A 21,798-nucleotide genomic window follows, 5' to 3' on the forward strand; every position below is an offset into this window, starting at 1 on the left:
CTTTATTGATTTTGCAAAAACTTCTAGAATGCTTTCAAACTGCTTCACTCCTAGGTGCGTGTGCCTTTTAAATGCATAGATTATACCAGGTGGTAGTCAGCACATACAACTTTGCTCATTCTTGGTGAAATATGCAAATATATAAGCACGAGATGGCAGTAATCAGTGTGAAGGAACTCCCAAAGATTTTCAAATTCAAACTCTTACCCGCACTTGGTTGACTGAGGTCAATGCTCCATCCGAGAGAGAAGCAGCTAAGCACAGGGGCTAGCGACTCAGGGTCTAGGACTCTGACTGCCTAGGCTCACATGCCAGCCCTGCTACTGATTAGCTCTGTAACCTCATGCTAATTACTTACCCCTCTGTGCCTAAGCTTCCTCATCTGTGAGATAGGGGTAGTAAAAACTACCAGTCTTATAGCTCAGAGTGACGATTAAATGAGTTAATATGCATAAAGCATTTAGAGCATGCCTGGAACACACCAAGTGTAAGTTCTAGAACACTTAACCCTAGAAGTTTGAACCCTGGCTCCATCTCAGAATTGCCTGGGGAGATTTTTTAAAACCACAAATACCTGGACTCCATACTCACAGTTTCTAACTCAGTAGGCCTGGGGAGAAGCCCAGCTTCTACAGATTAAAAAAGATGTTCAGGGAATTCTGGTAAACAGCCAGGTTTGAAAACTATTGAGAGAGGTGCAGAATGAATTAATCAATGGATACTCAGCAAGATGGTAAAGAATATTGTATGCACAAAGAAATTCAGAAATTATTTTTAGAAGAATATTTTGAAAAATGAAATTATTTAATCTCTTCCCCAAATTTTCATTGTCTTTCAGTTTAGATGACATCTAAAGTCCTAGGTATTAAGTTGTTCCTTACAATAGAAGAAAAGAAAGGTACACAATCATATTGCCTTAGGAAATGTAATACAGGGAGAGCTTTAATAGGGATGGACTTCTGGTTATTTGCTATGGAAGGGAAATAACCAGGAAGCCTGTGCTTTAAATCTAGTTTGTCACTGTCTTTGGGGAAGCCAGGACCATGCTGAGATTTGACTCTAGCCTCACTGCTGCAGGATCCCTCTGAGTTTCTGCAGGCTCGTGTACATCCTAGGGTGACAACAGCAGTGGAGGCTTCCAGGGTCCAATGGCCCAACAGCACAAAGCTCCTTGCACAGAGACCTTAAAGGAACAATGGCGATTACTGCAGGTAGCACTTCTCTTTTATGCTTTCTAAATTCTAGACGCATTCTCTGTCTGATGGGAAGACACTATAAAAATAATTGCATTTAGGGTGACACTATTCTTGTCTTTGTTATTATTTCACCACTGGATATAGTTTTCCTTATGGATGGTTTATGGATGGGGCAAGGCTTAACTGGTGACTGTCCTTGCTCTCCTTTTTTCCTTTCCCTCTCTTCTCTCTCGTTATCGGCCATTGTTTCCTCTCTACGGCCCACCTGGTCTGAAGTGCTGGGGGGAGTGGGAGGGAAGGCAGGTCAGCTGTGGTCCATTGTGGTCCTCCCCAGTTAACCCTGAGCAGACAGGATCTTCTGGGGCAGAAGTGATCACTTTGAGGGAAGAGGGGCTCTGAGCAGATTAGAGAGTGGTGTGGTGAGCAAGACCTCTAGTCACATCCTGGGTGGGCCTCCCAGGTCTGTGGGATGAACCTGGTACTGACATATTTCTCTATTTGCTTCTCAAATCCTTCTTTTCTCTGCAATGTCTTGCTCTGAGGCTGACCTCTGAGGACGGCATCAACCAGGTACCCTTGCCCTCTGACCTCCTACTGGGTCTGGCCCGGGAGAACTGGAGGGAGGAGGGAAGAAGCCAACTCCCTTTCTGGTACTGATTGCATTTCTCCACCAAAGGCCCGGGCTACAGCTGGAGCCACTACCACAGCTCTCAGAAGGTTCCAGTACCAGCTCCCTTCCTTGCCTGTTTTGGCCTAGGGGGTGGTAACATTTTCCTGCTCTTTTGGGGAGAATGCTCCTGTTAACCAATCTCTTGTCGGTTAATTTTAAATAGTCTTTCCCTAGACTTTCTTCAGGTGCCTCCTTTAACATCTCATGTCTTCCCTGTCACGGCCCTGCCAGATAGACGCTAGTCTGTGCCACCTGACTCCATCAATTTCTAAGTCTCTGAGACTCACTGATCTTCAAAGCTGGACACAAATGGTCAGATAAAGGCCCTCACTCTCACCTTCACTCTTTTTTCCTCATTTTGTGAGAGCAAAGAACCTGAAGCCCTGTGAGGCTTGCCAGGGCCATTACCCAAGGCCTCAGTGAGCTGGCTTGAACTAGATATCAGGCATCCTGTTTCCAGTCTGCTGCTTCCTTGCAGTTCCCTGGTACAGAGGTGATCGCATCTGTCTCAATCGCCAGACTCCTTGCAGCCCTCTGTTGTACTTTCCCCGAGCCCCTGTTTTGTGCCATGGTGGCCCAGGAGTCTGTCTTTCACAACCCCCATTAACACCAGTCCAGACTCCCTCGCGCCCTCAGATCTCTGAGGCAGCTGCATGAAGCCCACCTTGTCCCCAGGGCCAGGACAGCAGGCCTGGACCCCAGCAGGAGCTCCCAGCTCTGGGGCTGGGGCCCAACTGCCTCTGTTAGGATCCCTGCTCCTTCCCAACAGCTAGTGAGCTTGAGCAAGTTAGGAGACTCCGCTGGCCTACATTTTCTTATCTGTAAAATAGAAAACGTAATACTCACTTCCCAAAGATTTGCTGGGACTTTAAGTGAGTTGATGAGTACAAAGCACTTAGGATAGCCTTTAATGTCATAATAAGTTTTATATAATGATTAGTGTTTTTTAAAGCCCCTACCCTTTATTTATCAACAATCTCCCTTGATTACCATTAAGTGATTGGTGGGTCAGAGAGAGAGAGAGAAATCAGCTTGAAGCATCCTGGGGACAACTTATTTCTGTGAGCTTTTCTGTTTTGCTGGCCCCTTGGGCTGCTGTCAGCCCTGGAGCTGGCTGTCCCAGTGACTGGTGGGAGAAATGGTCCCCCAGCCAGCCGTCTGCCCTTCCTGTCCCTGAAGCTGCCTGAATGCAAGAGCGTGCTGTGGGGACACATCCACTGAAGTTAAAACACCTGGTAACTAGAGACCAGGACCCCAGGGAGACGATTCCTTCCTTCCTTGGGCTGTAGTCAAGAGTGATAAAAAGAGGCAGAGCTGCTGGTGCTCTGGCAGAGAGAGAAAAAAAAAAAAAAAAATCTGCCAGTAGCCATGGAGACCATGAAAAAGACCTTCAGAGAGTCCTGTGGCTGCTTTCAGAGGGAATTGCTGCTTGCCTTCCAACACTAGCATGCTCAGCTTGTACAAACACAACTCTGTTCCCTTTGGAGCTTTGTCTTAATGATCATGCCCCCTCTTTCACACAGGTGCCCTCTGAATGTCCCAGCCAAGGGAGCAAGAAAGCTCCGTGGGGAGCTGAAAGGAAGAAAACTTAGACCTGCTGAGAAGCAGAGGGTTCCAAGCAGGAAGGAGAATCGAAGATGAAACCTGTGCTGCTTTGCTTTTGTCAACCCAACGTGCCTCCGGGTTCATAATTATAAATCACTTATCCCTGAGTCAGCTTCCATCCCGCTGAGTGAGGGTTTAGCTAGGCATGCAGATTGGAACTGATTGGTTTGCTGGGGAGTTGTTTCTATCAGAGAACCAAAATTCCCTCCGGAGGCAAAGGGCTAATTGTTTATAAGCAGCTTGGGTTTGAGGCTTCCCTCTGAATAACCTCCAGAGAGCACCAAGTGGAAGGAGCTTGCTGTTTGGACATCTAAGGGTCAGCAGATTTTAGAAACCAGTATGATCACCTGAGCACAAGGCCACCCTGTGGCCTGTACATACTACATATGATTAGGGGAAAGTGCAGACATATACACACGAACAAAGATAGCAAAGGGAGTTGAGTGGTTGAGTTTAACGTTCACTGGGTTCTGAAGTCTAGCAGCAGTCTATGTTCCAGGGTCAACACAAACAGGAGTGAGTGCTGTTCACACCCCGACAACGTCTGCAGTAAATGTATGTGCATGCTGGTGGGATGATGGACTGCATGTACACGCACTTGTACTATATAGAGTAAAACAAGAAAACTAGTGAAGAAATGGGCAAAGAGAAAACAAGGGCAAGATAAAGAAGATGTGATCTGGAGTCCTACATGTGTGCCAGAGGAGGAATACAAATCAAGCTTTGAATTTTCTAAACATCCAAAGAGAGAAACATGATCTTAAGTCACAATGTCCATATAGTAAAAATAAAAAAATAATTTTTCAGGAGAAGCACAGAAATTTCTTCTTTATAGGAAGTTTTCTGTGGTTTTTCATGTAGGATGTTTTGGGTGCTATAATGAACAAAATATACACTGACAATGAGCCAATAAATTTTGTAAGCTGTTTCTTATGAGGTCTCTCAATGGAGGCCAAGGTCTTAATGACAAAATATGACCATTAAAATAAATTCTACAAGTTCCACAAGAGTGGGTCTCAGGAGCACAGCAGACCTATGGCAGGTTATCTTCACGTATGCTGTGGGCAATTGATTATTTTCCATGTGCTCCAGTTTCCTCATCTGTAAAATGGGGATAGAAATATTATTACCTACTGCACAGAGGTGTGGTAAGGGTTAGATGAGGTAGTACACAAAAAGCACTTAGAACTTTGCTCAGAGCATAAGCATGGTAAACAGCTAATGTTGTCATTATTGTCATCATCATTGTAAGTTATTAATAAATGCAAACCCATATGTTTTAGTTGTTAGCCAGGCTGACCTGAAGTCATGTCCATTTAAGAAAAACGAATGCTCACACAGGCTTATATTATGGTTGTAGGATTAGGAGATACCTACAAGCCAGACCAGGTTGTATTTTTTCTTGGAAGACAATTCTGAGTTCATGCTGACACACAAACAAATGCGTGACTGGAACCCAATTTCTCGGCAACAGAGCATGGCTTGGTTAGTTTCTACCTTAAACATTTAATTCAGATGTATCAAACTCTGCCATGGTCATAAAATTTCTCAATTAAACAACTATAAAATAGCTAATTTTAACCGTGTAATTCCATAGGGAACTCTTAAGGCAAGCTAGTTTCCCAAGGTTCTGTAGGTAACCAAACTATAATCATGCGTTGCTTAACCATGGGGATAGTTTCTGAGAAATTAGTTGTTAGGCAATTTTGTCATTGTGCAAACATCATAGAGTATATTTACACAAATAGATGGTAAAGCCTACTACAACAAGTTACTGTACTGAATACTGTAGGCAACTGTAACACAATGACAAGTATTTGTGTATCTAAACATAGAAAAGATATAATAAAAATATGGCATTATAATCTTATGGGACCATCATCACATATGTAGTCTGTTGTCGATAAAAATGTTGTTATATGGTGCATGACTGTAGTTGATTTGCTATAAGGGTTTTAACCCAATTAATTGTGGGGGAATATTTACCAGAAATAATGATTTTGATTTTGGCATAATTAACCTTTGGGTTTTATTAGTTAAAGCATTACCATAACTAAAGCAGAATTTTATTTTCAGAATCAGTTAAGGATCCTTTTAGGACAATAAAACTATGTTATCAGCACACACAGGATGTTTATTTTTCTGGTTTCAACTCATCCAAGGGTGATGGCTGGGTCATTTGGTACAATTTTAAGAGAAGGGGAAGCCACAGCTCTCTATTCTCCCAGTTCTAGCAATGCAATATAGATCCTAGGGGCATTGCTAGGCATGATAACACGTAGACATACAAGTCCACAAGAGAGGAAGTACTCTCGGATTGGTTTTCAATTTATTATTGCAATGATTTCAGAGGATGAACCTAATCAACTGACCAAATTGACCTTGAATGTCATTTTGACTGACAAGGCTTAGTTTACCTCTCAGGTGCAATGGGTTAAGGGCAGAGAGGGCTAGTTCATCAAAATCCATGTTCCCCTTTCATGGACTGGAATAACTGTTGGGAGGTAGATTCCTGGCAAGAAATATATTCCTGAGAGCTCCTTATACCCAGATAGGGTCAAATGACTAGTCCTTATTAATGGAATGTGAGCAGAAGTGAATTGTGTTATTTGCAGGCTGAGAGTTTAAGAAACTGAGTGAGGTTTCTCTATATAGTAATCCCCCCTTAATCTGTGGTCTTGCTTTCCATGGTTTCAGTTACCTGTGGTCCACCGAGGTTCAAAAATATTCAGTAAAAAATTTCAGAAATAAACAATTCATAGGTTTTAAGTTGTGCATTGTTCTGAGTAATGTGATAAAATCTGGCACTGTCCCACTCTGTCCCATTCGCGTGATGAATCATCCCTTTGTCCAGTGTATCATGCTGTCTACACCACCTGCCCATTAGTCTCTTAGGAGCCATCTTGGTTATCAGATCAACTGTTTCATATCACAGTGCTTGTGTTCAAGTTACTCTTACTTTACTTCATAATGGCCCCAAAGCACAAGAGTAGTGATGCTGGCATTTTGTTATAATTGCTCTATTTTTTTATTAGTTATTATTGTTCATCTCTTGCTGGACCTAATTTATAAATTAAACTTTATGGGTATGTATGTATGGGAAAAAAACATAGTGTATATAGAGTTTGGTACTATTTATGGGTTTAGGCATCCACTGGGGTCTTGGAACATATCCCCCAGGAGAAGGCAGGACCTCTGTGCTCCCCTTTCCCCCTCTGCAGCCTGAAGGAAGGGTATTCTGTGATCCCAGGGGATGATGGAGCCACAAAATGGGAGAAGCTTGGGTCCCTGAATCACCACGTGGCGGGAAGCCACCCACTACCCACCATCTGCTGTCCACCCTCCACCTACATTGGATTGTTATGAGTGAGAAATAAATTTTTATTGTGTTAAAACACTGAAGCTTTGGGTTTTATTTGTTATAACAGCTATTATTATCATACTTAAGTAGGCTTTTATCTTCTAGAATCAGTTAGTAGATTTTTTTTTTCTTTTTTCACTTATAGCCCCTCAACAGAACAGTTAGTAGATTTTGAAATGACTGTTCTGAGGCAAGTAAAAGCAATTAAGTAGAGTAAATCAAGGCAGAACAATCCAATAAGATATATTTTAAACTTATTTCCTAAAGACCACTCTTCAGAAAACTATCCCTTTGTGACTAAATATTTGTGTGGACTCTCTAGAAAAGTCATTCTTTCTTTTCTCCCCCTAATTCATCAAGAGGGAGTCATCCCTTATGATGTCTATTGATAATGAGCTGTCTGGGCTTGCTGTTTCTTCTCTAAACATCCTTGTTTTGTTGGGCTTTGGGTAAATCCTATTTTTCTGTTAGGTTTGGATAGAGTCCAAGATTATAAGGGGTAATCCTTGGGAATAGTCCTGGAATTTCCCAAGTCCTTTTACTTTACTGTAAAAGAGATCGAAATGAAGAGATCTGGTTATCTCGCAACTTGGAAGATTAGGGCCTTGGGCTCTTCAACCCAGACAGAGCTTTAGATTTGGTTTCTGGATACGGGTACAGAGTGTGGGGCACACAGAATACACTTCCCATGGTGCTGGCCTGCGGCCTAGGCTTGGCAATGCTCAATTCCTGTCAGAGGCATGTTCTGTACAGCAGAAGTTGAGAAGAGCCCACAATGTTACTGATTCCACAGTAGGAAACACTCTGAACAGCTGCTTGGAGGGGCTTTCAAAAGAACAGAGATAGAGACCATGTAGACACAGAGGAATGGGGAAGCTACCCTTGATGTGGGCAAAACTTTTTCCTTGGTTGCTCAATTGTCTTACAAAAATGTGACCTTCTTCACTTTCTTTTTCTTTTTTTTTTTTTTTTGTAAATTTTTATGAAAGGGGGGCAGTGAGGAAGGAGGGTCAATTTCCTTTTTTTTTTTGAGACAGAGTCTCACTCTGTCACCCTGGGTAGAGTGCAGTAGCATCAGCCTAGCTCACAGCAACCTCAAACTCCTGGGCTCAAGTGATCCTCCTGCCTCAGCCTCCTGAGTAGCTAGGACTATAGGCACATGCCATGATGCCTGGCTAATTTTTCTATTTTTAGTAGAAACAGAGTCACACTCTTGCTCAGGCTGATCTCAAACTCCTGAGCTCAAGCAATCCTCCCATCTCAGCCTCCCAGAGTGCTAGGATTATAAGCCCGGCCAATGTGACCTTCTCGATCATCCAATTTACTTGAATGTATTTCTTCACACAGCTTCCAGGAGAACACACTCTGGTTTCCCTTCCAACCCACAGGTCTCCCTGTCTCGGGCCCCTTTGCCTCCTCCCCACTCCTAAAAGTTGGTGTGACTTTGGGTTAGATATGAACCTTCCTGCCTGCTCACTGCTCTTTTACCCTGCTTGATTTTCTTCATAGCACTTGTCACTATTAGAAATGATCTTATTTACTTGTTTACTGGTATGCCCCTTAAATCCTTCACTAGAATGTAGGCTCTGTGACATCAGAGATTCTATTTTGCTTACCGTGGAAATTCAAGGGACTAGAACAGTCTTTGGTCCATAATATATGCTCAATAAATAGTTACTAAATTAATAATTGACTGGCTGATTAATTGAATAAATAAATATATGCATTCTAATGCTGACAAACAGCATTTCTTCTTAAATCAAAGATTAGGAGAAAAAGGTCTTACCAAAGTAGGAGGCGAATGAGATTAAGGTTCGAGATTATTCTAGGGTATTTCATTGCAGTCCTGTTAGCTGCAACTTTAAAAAAAATGAATAGGTTTTGTTTTTATCAGCCACAGAGGAATGGGGTAGATGACCTTCTAATGCAAGTTGGGTCCCTTCCAACTTGAGCATCATGTAAACCTGGGCACCTACCTCACGTCGGGCTCGGGAGTGGCAGCATGCAGTGGCAGGCGGCCATTTTTATCTGGGATATTGTGCTTGGCACCATTTCTGAGTAGACTCACACAGCCTTCGAGCCAACCCTGAAATACAAGAGCAACCACATCATTATATAACACAAGCTCACATAACATAGTCCAATAAACTTTCTCTAGTTTTTTCCCCCTTCTTTGGTTTGGCTGAAAACATATTTTATTTGACTTGAAGTGGTTAAGGACCACAACTCCAACTTAGACACCTCAGCAGAGGGCTGTAGGTCTCAAGGTAAATGAATTCCCAAGTTTACTGGAGGACCTTCACCCTGTCAGATGCAGACTGACCCTGACTCTCTCTTCTGCCTCCCCCTTCCCATGTCTAGGGCCACTCACTGGTATTCCACTTTTATGCTCAGACTATACCTGGTCCTAGGGCCAAAATTAACCAGCTCTGGCCTCTCCTTCTGTGGGCTTAGCTCCCAATCATGCTTGTCAATGGTCTGAGTTGGATGTCATGGTCCAGTTCTAAAAATTGGGCTCCTATGTGATATCTGAATCTCAGCTTCCATTCTATGCCTCTGTCTAGCTATGTCTGATAAACTGGCCTTGGTCCTCTATTCCAAGTTCCTTTTCCAGAAACTACAAGATCAGCATCTTGCTTACTCTAATGAGTCTCCCTCTCAATGCCTAGAGGCCTAACCTGAGCCCCACTCCAATGGCTAGGACACTGCCACTTTATTGATTGATTTTTTTCTGATGCAAACAGCCTGAATCCCTAAATATGGCATATCACCAGTACCCTCCAAGGTTCTCCATCACTGTATTTTACCTACTTATTAATTCCCCAAGAACTTTGTGTGAACTCCCTGCTGTCTACTAATTGTCCAGATTGAGACCTATTGCCACATCCCATGATTGTTTCCTCCTTGGTCAACACTTACAGCTCGGTTATTTTCCTACTGTCTCTCCCATTTAAAAGGTCGGGTATAATCTCAGGCTAGACCTCCCATATACTATTTAAACTGATGCAACCCTATTGATAACCAAATTTGGTTTGCACGCTGAGGAGAATGTCTCCTACATTCATCCAGAAACACTTGGGTTACTCACCCAATTTTAAGTAGACTTATACATAGACGAAATCACGATTAGGAAGAATAATATGATAACTCTCTATTTTGTTCAGAAGCAGGCTTCCTGCCTTCCTCCATTCATGTCTCAGTCAGCCTCAAGATAACCCAGTAAGAGAGAAAGATGAGATTTTCCCTCCTAATATCACAATATTGAAAGCAATAAAAACCAAAATGTTAACAAATGCATGGAGAAGAAGGAAGATAATGATAAGAAAATAACTTTTTGGTTTTGAAAAGTGGAAAGAAAATCTCTCAACAAAAGCACACCAAAATTCATAGGTTTAATATTGAATCTGGTTTTGCAGAATTGACCAATAATATCTAAGTCTTAAGCAAATATTTTTATGGCATTCCCAGTCTTGACTCATAGTTTACCAATGTATTAAATCTGTTTTTAGTTGTTAATGTCTAAGTCATCAAGTTCTCAGATTAAAAAGGAGAAAATATGACTAGAAGACCCAAAGAAAGGCATGCTGGGCAAGTTTTGGAGTTGCCAAAGATTTACAGTTTTTGAAAAGCAGATCTTTTGGTGCTTTGTGGGGGGAGGGGAAGGTTTGAAACATTTTTTAGAAATCGTTTTGCAATGTTTTCTGGAATTCTGTGTGCATATGTGGTTTTCTTTTTTTTCTTCAGAAAAAAATCAGAAAACCATTGACTACACTATCTGAAACCCTTGGTCACTATTTAGAACCAACAAATGGGTTTTGTACCTACTATGTGTGTTTTGGCTAATTCCACATGCATTTCTCCAACAGCTGTGATGAATTTAGGATATTATTTTTACTACGTATTACAAATGAGGAAAGAGGCACAAAGAGGTGAAGCGATTTGCCTGAGGTCATGCATCTATGATAAATTTATTTGTATACGGGAGTTTGGAGCTGTGGCAAAACTTCACTTCTAAGTGCCCCTTTTGCCAAGTTTCTCATTAATACTTACATTCAAACATTGCCAGGAGGGAATGGTGGGCTTCACAGTGCAATCCCAGGACACTCCCCCTTCCCATGAGCCTCAGCAGAGCCAGGGAGGGGTCCCACCATGGGGAACCATACAGGTAGGGGCATAGTTGAGAAGGTGGCGCCACATGGCATCCTGCAGACACACTCCCCCATGCAGTCCTTAGAATGCTTTCCTGGAAAGAGGTGTCTGCAAAGGTGTCACCTCTCTGGGCTGCAAAGATGCCTGTTATTATTCACCTCGTTCTAGAGGAGTACCCAGTCCCTTGTGTAGCTGTCTAGCTAAAGAAATGTGAAATTTTGAACTTCAGCATTCTGAAAGAGGCATAGTTTGTTTTCACTATCTGTATGATTGTGGCAGACAACTTTAGAAACCTCTTCTATCCTCTTCCTCCACCCCTTGATCCTAATTTTCTCTTTTCTTCAGCTCAGATACAAAAAAAGTCTGCAGCAAGAGCAGACATTAGGGCATGTGCTAGCGGGGAGGGGAGCTGGGAGGACAGCCATATGTCTGAATGAGAGTTGGGACTTCAGCTGGTATGCACAGACCAGTGGTTTTCAAACTCAGTGGACATAAAAACTGCCAACAAGGTTTGTTTAACATGCAAAACGCACCCCCCCCCCAACACTCACTACCCCAGTCCTGCCCCCAGAGTATCTGACTCAGGAAGTACCCCATGAACCTGCATTTGAAGCAAGTACCCCAGGGGATAGGGACACAAGAGATCTGGGGATCACACTTTGAAAAACTCTTCCCAGACGTGTGAGTCCCAGAGAAAGAGGGCATGCAAACAAATAAAAAAGTAGGTTCTAAAGAAAATCTCTGTGGGAACTGGACAATGCTTCATTGCAATCTACGCTAGATCATGGCAGGAAGGGGTGGTGTTTGGGGAAGGGAAGTGTTTTACTTCAGCAGGGCACCTTCAGGGGGGCTGGTCCGTGGTGAATCTACCTCCAGCCACAGGCAGCAGCAGCAAATGCGAGAAGCTGCGTTGGCAGCATCAGTGATCATGATGAAAATTTCTGGGTGCCTCACTGGAGAGGAAGGGGAGTGATGACCTCCATTGGTGGCTATGACTTGTTTGACACTGACCCAAGGCAGCCCTAGGGCCTCCCAGAGGGATCTCAGGGAGGATTCGAGAAGAGAGGAGCTTGAGGATTTTCAATAAGGTTTAACCAAGCTTGCTCCAATGCTGGGAAATGCCAAACTGAAATCTCCAGTGGTGAGGACTGGCATTACTACACAGTTTTTAAACTGAGCAGCAATTGTGGGCTGAGTCCTGTGCTTGGTGTTGCCCCTTAGGATCCTGGTATTTCTCCCCCATTCCCTAGCCCCCACCCACTTTGCCCAACTCCCATCTGTCCCCACATTCCTCAGCCCCAAGCTTCTGATCCACCAATCCTACCCCACAACTGTTAACTGGACCTTTAAGGTGTTCCCACCCTCTCAGGGGCACTTATGGAGGGTATTCTTAGAAGTACCAAGTGTGTCCAGAAATGTCCCATGGGAAATCCTGATGCTTTTAAGACAGAAAAGAATGTCTCTCTCATGATGATATCACCTCTACCTTAGAGGATTCTTAAGAAGATCCAAAATGACTCAAAATGTAGAAGATGATTGGAGTAAAGCTTCAAGTTCTATTTCCATTGGTTAGCTGCATAAATCCAAGAACACTCTTCTGCAAGTGGGACCCCATAATGATGCTCTTAGCACCCCCTGCTCCTTAGCCCCTGTGACAGACACAAGTCAGTACCAGGTAGGTGGCCAGGCACAAACTCGTGCGGCCGTAAGCGTCCTGCGTGTTGATGTTGGCTCCCATCTTCAGCAGCAGCTTCACTGTGTCCACTTGCCGTCCAGAAACCGCATGCATCAAGGGCGTACATCCTGGAACGAGACATTTCCACAGCCTGTAAAAACGTTTGACTCATGAAATTGACGAGCAGACTTTATTTGCCTGTTTATTTATTTTGCTCTTTGCAAAAGAAACCCAGCTGTTGAACTGCATGGGACTGAAGGGAGATGAAGATGATTGTTGCTACATTTATATAAACTATATGTTTTTCTAGCCTTTTCCCCCAATCTTTTATAATTTTGCAATAGTTGGCTGATTGAAACATTTTGGGCAGATGACAAAAATTGCTTATGACTGCCTCAGGGATCAGCATACTTTGGGACATAAGGGGCAGGTTTATCGTGACTTGGCTTGAACAGGGCAGAATCTGGAGCGCCTTCGGATAGCAGCCCCAGTGAGGCAGACGGGTTGAGGACACTTTTATTGGAGGTAGTGGGTGCTAAAGGGCAGCGATGGTGGCCCAGCCTTGGGTTCCATGAATTCTTGCTAAAAGGGGCCACCTGTACTGAAATGCTTCTCTGTTTTCTGAATCAATATAGGCCAAGGCATTTGGTTTTATACTTGTTTTCTTCCTGAATAAAAATAGAGATGAAATTGCACATTCTGATTAACTTTGCAGGGCTGTTGGGACAAGCCAGCCTTGTGACCCAGAATCCAGGTGCTTCACTTTCCAGCAAAGAAACCAAACCTCAGACACAATCCTTTGCCCAGCTGAGACTTGTTTAGATGTCTTTTGATTGGAGATTCATGTGGAGATTGCAGTTCTTCCGTAGATGAATATAAGCTATGACCCTCAGACATCCCTGAGAATGGTAAACCCCGGGACTGCTGTTCTCACTGAAAGATTGCCACCAGCATCCCAATTTCTTTACAAATCTCTCTCCTTCTAATATTCTTTCAGGCATCTGTACTGGGTAAAAGCAGCCATGAAGTGTCATGTTTTAAAATAGTGGCAAAATTTCCTCCTCCTTCCTCCCTCCCTCCCTTCCCTTCTCTCTCTCCCTTCCTTCCTTACTCCCTCCCTTTCTCCTTCTTTCCTTCATAACTATTGGGAGAAAAAAAAAAAAAACATGCTGCAATAGTCAATTATTGAAGCAATCTGTGAATCTGAAATGTTCATTAAATAAAGCTAAAGAATTTCTAGATATTACTTTCATAAAATTACATGTTCTTTCTGGCTAATTTATATCTATCTTGAGATCCTAGTTTACATGTAAATTTCTTCAGAAAACACCTCCCTGACTCTCCACTGTATTGCATACCTCCAACATATTCCTTGGCTTGTGGCAGCTCCAATAATGTCACTAACTCTAATCTCTGCCTCAGTCTTCACATGGCCAGCTTCCTGTGTGTGTCTGTTTCTGTGTCCAAATTCTTCTGTTTTTTTTTTTTTTTTTTTTTTTTTTAGAGACAGGGTCTTATTCTGTCACCCAGGCTGGAGTATGGTGGCACCATCATAGCTCATTGCATCCTCGAACTCCTGGCCTCAAGTGATCCTCCTGCCTCAGCCTCTCAAGGTGCTGGGACTATAGGCATGAGCCACCATGACCTGTCTATTGCTATTTTTCTGAGATGTTTTATTATGAATGTGTGTTAAATTTTGTCAATTTTGTTTTTGTATCAATATGAACATGTGAGTTTTCTTCTTTAGCTGATTAATTTGGTGAATTACATTGACCTTCAAATATTGAACCAGATTTACATCCCTAGAACAAACTCTTCTTGGTCATGGTGTAGAATTCTTTTTAGATATTAATGAATTCTATTTGCTAATATTTTATTAAGGATTTTTGTATCTATATTCATGAGGACTATTGGTATATAGTTTTTTTTTTAAATCATCTTTGTCTGGTTTTGATATCATAGTAATACTAGCTCATAAAAATAACTGAAAAGTATTTTCTCTTTTTCTCTTTTTTAGAAGAGATTATGTAAAATCAATGCTGATTATTCTTTAAAAGTTTGTAGAAACCACCAGTGAAACCATCTAGGCCTGAAGATGTCCATTTTGGAGAATTTTAAAATTATGAATTCAATTTCCTAGTTATAGGGCTATTCAGATTATCTATATCCCATTGAATATTTCTTTTTGTTCTATTTTCAAGTTCATTGATTCTTTCCTCGGCAACCTCATTCTGCTCTTGAGCTTATCTATTGAGTTTTTAAATTGTGATTATTGTATTTTCACTTCTAAAAATTCCCATTTGGGTCTTCTTTATATCTTTTATTTCTTTGTTGATACTTTCTATTTTTTTCATTTGTTTCAAGCATGTTTTCAATTGCTCATTGGAGCACTTTTGTCATGGCTACTTGAAAATCGTTGTCAGATAATGCTAACATTTCCATCATCTTAGTGTTGGCATCCATTGATTGTCTTTTTCCATTCAGTTTGAGAGCTTCCTGCTTCTTGGTATAAGTAATTTTTCTATTGAAACTTGGACTTTCTGGCTATTATTTCCTGGTCTCACTTAAACCTTCTATTTTAGCTGGCTTCCTTTGACACTACTTCAAAGGGGAAGGGAACGGGGCACCACCTCATTATTGCAAGGTGGGATGAGAAGTCCAGGTTCCCTGTGTGGCTTCCATTGGCATCTGAGGAAGGAACTCCTCATTACAGCTGGGTGGTTGTGAAAGTCCTAACTCTCAACAAGTCAACTCTGTGACTCCATCCAGCATGTAGGGGAGGGGCACCTCATTCCTGCCAGGTGGGGGTGGAGGTCCAGGCTCCCCACTGGGTCTTTGCTGGAATGGGTGGGGCTGGGACCATGGTTTTTTTTTCTGGTGTTTGGCTGGAGTAGCGATATTATTGGCTAAAAAGTTTTCTGTCTCACTAGGCTGTTCCTTTCCTGGTCCTTTGTCTACAGAGAGCTGGCTTTTGTTAGGCTTTCCTGATCTATACCTGTTGGCATATCTGGGTTGTCAGCTTCTTCAGCTCCTACTTTGGGATAGAAGAGAGGCAAAAAGAAAACTCAGAGAACTCACCACCATGTCATTTCTTGGGTCCCAAGGTCCCAGCCTGTCTGTCATTTTCTCTCCTTCTTCCAGAGTCTTCTTACATTTTTATATAATGTTCAGGGTTTTTAGTTATATTTAGCAGAAAGAATAGGGGAAAAGTAAATCTACTTCATCTTCCCAGAAGCAGAAGTCCTTGTTCTGCTTCTGGCAAGCCTTTAACAGTTACATTTTCTCAACATCCATTGCTACCAAAAGCATCCTGTTTCTTTCCATACTCTTTTCTAACTACTTGGCCTATCTACTTTGGTCATTCAGAGATATTGGAAATAAACTCAAACTAACTGACTTCATTAGAAGAGGTGATGGGAAAGAGTTTGAAATGTTGTGTTCAACACTCTTATTTAAAGAAATACTGAGGTATCTGCACCTAGCTACAGTATGAAAGTGGCTAGTCATATATTATTTTATTAACATTGCTCATCTCTAAACACCCTCTCTAAAATGATAGAGCAGAACGTTCTGGATTTGAAATGCATAAATATCTCACCTTCACTGTCACAGCATTCTAGGATGGAAGGGTCTTCCCGAATCACCGCAGTCAGAGCACTGACATCTCCATTAGACGCTGCCTGATAAACCATGGTCAGGTCGACGTCTTCAGATGAGTCACCTTTGTGCACCAAACAGACACAATGTTAGTGTGTGGAGCGAGTTCACTGGAAAAAATAACAACACCCAAGTCATCACCCACAGAAGTGATTCATTAAAACCTCTCTAGTGAATCCAGGCAGAAGACTGAGTCATCCTGATCACGCACAGCCTCACCACTTCTGAAGAAAGGTGGACCACTGTGGGCCATTTGTAAAGCCACTATACTGCAAAGGAGCCTGAGGAATTAGATGTCCTTTGAGATTTTATGATTCTCTCCAGGCATTCAGGCTTCTTGAAATCAGTGACCAGAGAGGGAAGTGGGCCTTTGTCTTGGTTCTGGGTTGCCCTTTTTGATCTGAAACATTACTTTTCCTCTCAGTGACTCAGTTTACCCACCTTTGATGTTGGTTCTGCACAAAGAGCAATTGAGTTGCCTTTGTGTGCCATTCACAACAGAAGCCCTTTTTTTTTTTTTTGATCTTTTTTTTTTTTTTTAATTTTTATTTTTTGTTTGTTTTTCAGCTCATTAAGGGGGTACAAAAGATCAGGCTATATACATTGCCCATGCCTCCCCATCCCCCCGAGTCTGAGCTTTAGTTGTGTCCATTTCCTAGACAGTGCACATCACTCTCATCATATAGGTGTGCACTCCTCCCCTCCCCCACCCCATCCCCCCCAGAGAGAACTTCAAACGTGTCCATTCCCCAGGCAGTGCGCATCGCACTCATCAAGTAGGTATACACCTATCCCTTCCACCCAGCCCCGACCTCTGTCCAATACCCAATTGGTGTGAATCCCAAATGTGCACTCAGGGAAACCAGTTTGCTGGTGAGTACATGTGGTGCTTGTTTTTCCATTCTTGGGATACTTCACTTAATAGAATGGGTTCCAGCTCACTCCAGGAGAACCAAAGAGATGCCATATCACCATCATTTCTAATAGCTGAGTAATATTCCATGGTATACATATACCTCATTTTGCTAATCCATTCATGAATCGATGGGCATTTGGGAGACATAGTGCTCCTCATCCTCTGTCCTCTAGATGTACTCACTACCCTTTCCTGCCCTGCTTTGTGCCCTGAGGGCTGACACTTGCTGGCTGCATCCCCTGGGCTCCCTCACCCTCTTGCTTGCCTGTGAGAGGCAGGAGGCTGGGGGGAGGAAAGAGATGGGGCACTTCGTCCTGCCCTCTCCTAGTTCAGCATTTAGCAGTAGCTGCCTCCTTCCCACCGGGATGCTCTTCCTCTGCTCTGGCTAGGCTCCCTGATAATACTGTCCCCTCCCACGCTCCTTCAGTGGCGCAGGTGGTAATGGCTTCCCACCAGTGTTAGTCTGGGGTTCTTCAACGTCCCTAGTGTGTTCTTTTAACCCGACCTCATCTCTGCATGTTGTCCCTGCATGAAAGCCCCTTCATTTCAGCCACTTGGAGCATCATGAGATGGAATCTCTGGAAGAAACAGAGCTGTATGCAACTCCTTTGAATTTAATAGCCACCTGTATTACACCTTTGTGCATGATTGAAGTGACTAATAATACCGTCAAAGGCAACAACAGCACTGTGGGTGCGGTGAGCGCAAGGGAGCGCAGGAATGCCTGAGAGGCTGAGCTCACCAGGAGACCCTGGTGAGAGGCTGTGCTGAGCTCCTCTGCTTACACAACTTCTCCCACGCATGTTTTTTTTTTTTTTTTTTTCTCCTAAGCATAGCCATCGTTCAGGGAAAAGACAAGTTTTTTTCAGTTGTATTTTTCTACTAATGTGAACATTAACCAGAGATCTTTTCAGTTCTCATTGATCTTTAGTTGGAAGTAGTCCTAACCCTTTGGGTTGGTTTCTGGGATGTCATTAATGAACTTTAACTGGTTGACCTGTCCCAGAAGGAACTTGTTATTGAAAATGGTTCACTTATGATGACAAACTGTTTTGTAAAGTGAGTGGTTGCTCCCTAATTTGTCCATGGTAATTTTTTTTAAAGCAGATGCACCTGCATGTTTGCCTGGGGGCTTAAGTGGGAGATGAGAGGTGTCAGGATCAAACGCCACTTCTGTGATAAGTGCAAGGACTATAGAGCCAGGCAACTTGGGTATAAATGCGGGCTTGTACTGACCAGCTGTGGGAAATCGGGCCAGTTTCCCTCTCTGGGCCTTAGTTTCCTTGTCTTTAAAATGGCGATGATGAGGATTGTGACAACTCCTAACTAGCTCATAAGTTTATTGGGAGGGAAAAATGAGTTAATATTTAATCCTATGTGCTTTTAGAACAGGGCCTGGCATATAATAAGCAGTATATATGCTTTGCTACTACTGCTGCTACTTTTGAAAAAATGTGTTTAGAAAGCATTAGAAATCTGAGACATGTAGAGAAAAAAGTCTCTCTCAGATGATGACCAGATAAAGAATCCATACTTCGAGTAGAACATTAACTCTCCATTAGAAACCTTCCCAGAAGTCTAGACATTTTGTTAAGATTGCTCACTAATATCTCTGGGCACAAGAAATAGGGCCCAGACTTAACAAAGATGGGCATGGTATCTATCTGGTTGTACGACCACATACAGAGATGCCGGGAGTATCATTTCTGAAGGAAGAGCCTGGGGTGGGTTGAGGAGCTCTGTGTTCATAGTCTGTTTATATGTTATATCATGTGGTTATATAATATATATAAATATATTTACAATCTGTTCACTGAGAGCAATAGAACATGTAAGGCACATTTATCACACTGTGGAATATATACAGATAAGAGAAACAATGAATGCATTGCCTGATAGAATTAGGATCCCTAAAGTATCTTGCTGGAAGGATTCTAATAAGATCATATGTAATAGGGATATACATAGGATAACATACCTTAGTCCATAAAATACCCAGTTGAACTAATTTAAGGGTGGTTGAATATGTTGTTTTATTGCCCAGTATTCCTTTATCTTGCTGATAACCTTGATCTGATTATTTTCTAGGGACCACATCCTCTCCACTTTCAGCCCATGAGCTAATTCAGTGGAATTGACTACATCCCTGGTTAGGGGCAGAACACGTGACCTAGAACAAAGACACTCAGCACTAGCATTATTCTGGTCACAAAGACTGATTCAGTGATGTGACTCAATCAAAGCCCATGAAAAGCAATGATATGTTGACTGGGATTGTTGGGAATAATATTCTTATTTTGTTCCACCACCCATGAACCTGGGAACTACTTGGTAATATCTTAACAAGAATGAAGACAACACAGAAGTAGCAGATCTGGGTTAATAGAAGGAAATAGTTGAGACCTGGTGACATCGTTTGATCTATTGAATCAAGACAAACCTTAAGCTAGCATCATCTCTAGCACATTTACATGTATTGATAAATTCTTTTTTTGCTTGTCAATTTTTTAACTAATGTTTTTATTTTTAACTTTTATGGATACATACTAGTTGTACATATTATGGGGTACATGTGATATTTTGATACAAGTATACAATATGTAATGAATCAAATCTGGGTAACTGGGATTTCCATCATCTCAAACATTTATTATAACATTTCTTTGTGTTGGGAACATTCTGAATCCACTCTTCTAGATAGTTTGAAATACACAATAAATATTGTTAACTATAATTGCTCTATTGTGCTACCAAACACTAGATCTTATTCCTTCTATCTAACTATATATTTGGACCCATTAATCAATCAACCACTGTCTATCACCCCCTCCCCTCTAGCCTTCCCAGCCTCTGGTAACCACCATTCTATTCACAACCTCCATGAGCTCAACTTTTTAGCTCCCATATATGAATGAAAACATGGGACATCTGTCTTTCTGTGCCTTGCTTATTTCACTTAATATAATGTCCTCTAGTTCCATTGATGTTGTTGCAAATGACTGGATTTCATTCTTTTTTATGGTGGAATAATATTCCATTGTGTGTGTGTGTGTGTGTATATATATATATATATATATATATGGCACATTTTCTTTATCCATTTATCCGGCTGATTCCCAGTATGTTCTTGGTGCCTTTGTCTAAAATGAGTTGACTGTAAATGCGTGGGTTTATTTCTGGGTTCTCTATTCTGTTCCATTGGTCTTACATGTCTGTTTCATGCTGTTTTGGTTACTATGGCTTTGTAGTATAATTTGAAGTCAGATGATACTCCAGCTTAAGTCAGTTTATACAAATTTTTTGTGCTTGTTTTGGTTTTCTTTTTAATCACTGAAAGAGTTCTGACTGATAAAAAGTTTTAGGAGTGGCACATTAAAAAAGAACTTAGGGTTTTAGCTGGACAGTTAGCTCTATAGAAATTAACAGTGTTTTAATAAATTAGTAGGAACTTTGCATTATTAATAGCCTCATAACCATATTGAAGGAGGTGATTGGCCCTTTCCATTCTTCACTGATTGATTTCATTGAATTTATGGCCCGTGGATTAAATAGGGCTACAGGTGGCTGGAGAACATTCAGAAGAGAGTGATCAGAATGGGATATGAATGAACTTCATTCATGGCACATGAAGAACAGCTCAGGAAATAAATGTGTTTACTTTGAAGATTATTCTGCGAGGGTCATGATAGTAGCCTTCAGATATCTAAAGAGCTTTGTTTTTAATTAAAAAAAACTGTGGTAAAAATACATAACATAAAATTTACCATTTTAATCATTTTTAAGTGTTCAGTTTAATGCAGTTCAGTGGCATTGTGTACACTCACATTGTTGTGCAACCATCACCACCATTCATCTCCAGAATTCTTCTCATCTTCTTCTTTTTTTTTTTTTTTTGGCAGAGTCTCACTCTGTTGCCCGAGCTAGAGAACTGTGGCGTCAGCCTCACTCACAGCAACCTCAAACTCCTGGGCTCAAGCAATCCTCCTGCCTCAGCCTCTCAAGTAGCTGGGACTACAGGCATGAGCCACCATGCCAGGCTAATTTTTTCTATATATTTTTAGTTGTCCAGCTAATTTCTTTCTATTTTTAGTAGAGATGGGGTCTCGCTCTTGCTCAGACTGGTCTCGAACTCCTGAGCTCAAGTGATCCACCCACCTTGGCCTCCCAGAGTGCTAGGATTACAGGCATGAGCCACCTCGCCCAGCCTCTTCTCATCTTCTAATACTCTGTACTCATTAAACAACTCCTCATTCTTCCTTGCCCTCAGCCCCTGGAAACCACCATTCCTCTTCCTGTCTATGAATTTGACTACTCTGGTACCTCATATGCATGGAATCAATATTTGTCCTTTTGTGACTGGCTTATTTCACATAGCATAATGACCCCAAGATTCCTCCATGTGGCAGCATGTGTCAGAGTTTTCTTCCTTTCTAATGCTGGATAATATTTAATTGTATGTATGTACCACATTTTGTTTATCCATTATTTTCCATTCATGGGGGCAGAGCCCTTATGGCCTAATCACCTCTTAAAGGCTTCACCTCTTAATATTGTTACAATGGCAGTTAC

At 41.9% G+C, this 21,798-nt stretch overlaps 1 protein-coding gene across 6 annotated transcripts in view; it reads right to left on the reverse strand.

The window, feature by feature from the left end:
• ANKRD55 (ankyrin repeat domain 55) overlaps nt 1–21,798 on the reverse strand; it is a 95,578-nt gene that overhangs the window by 53,716 nt on the left and 20,064 nt on the right. For all 6 annotated transcript variants that reach the window (XM_069491936.1, XM_069491938.1, XM_069491937.1 and 3 more), the window contains 3 exons: nt 16,255–16,377; nt 12,654–12,784; nt 8,809–8,918 (listed from right to left, as the gene is read on the reverse strand). In XM_069491936.1, coding sequence (XP_069348037.1) covers nt 8,809–8,918; nt 12,654–12,784; nt 16,255–16,377 — 364 coding nt within the window. The remainder of the gene's footprint in view (nt 1–8,808; nt 8,919–12,653; nt 12,785–16,254; nt 16,378–21,798) is intronic.

Source organism: Eulemur rufifrons, chromosome 17 (genome assembly GCF_041146395.1).
Source record: "Eulemur rufifrons isolate Redbay chromosome 17, OSU_ERuf_1, whole genome shotgun sequence".
Taxonomy (NCBI): domain Eukaryota; kingdom Metazoa; phylum Chordata; class Mammalia; order Primates; family Lemuridae; genus Eulemur; species Eulemur rufifrons.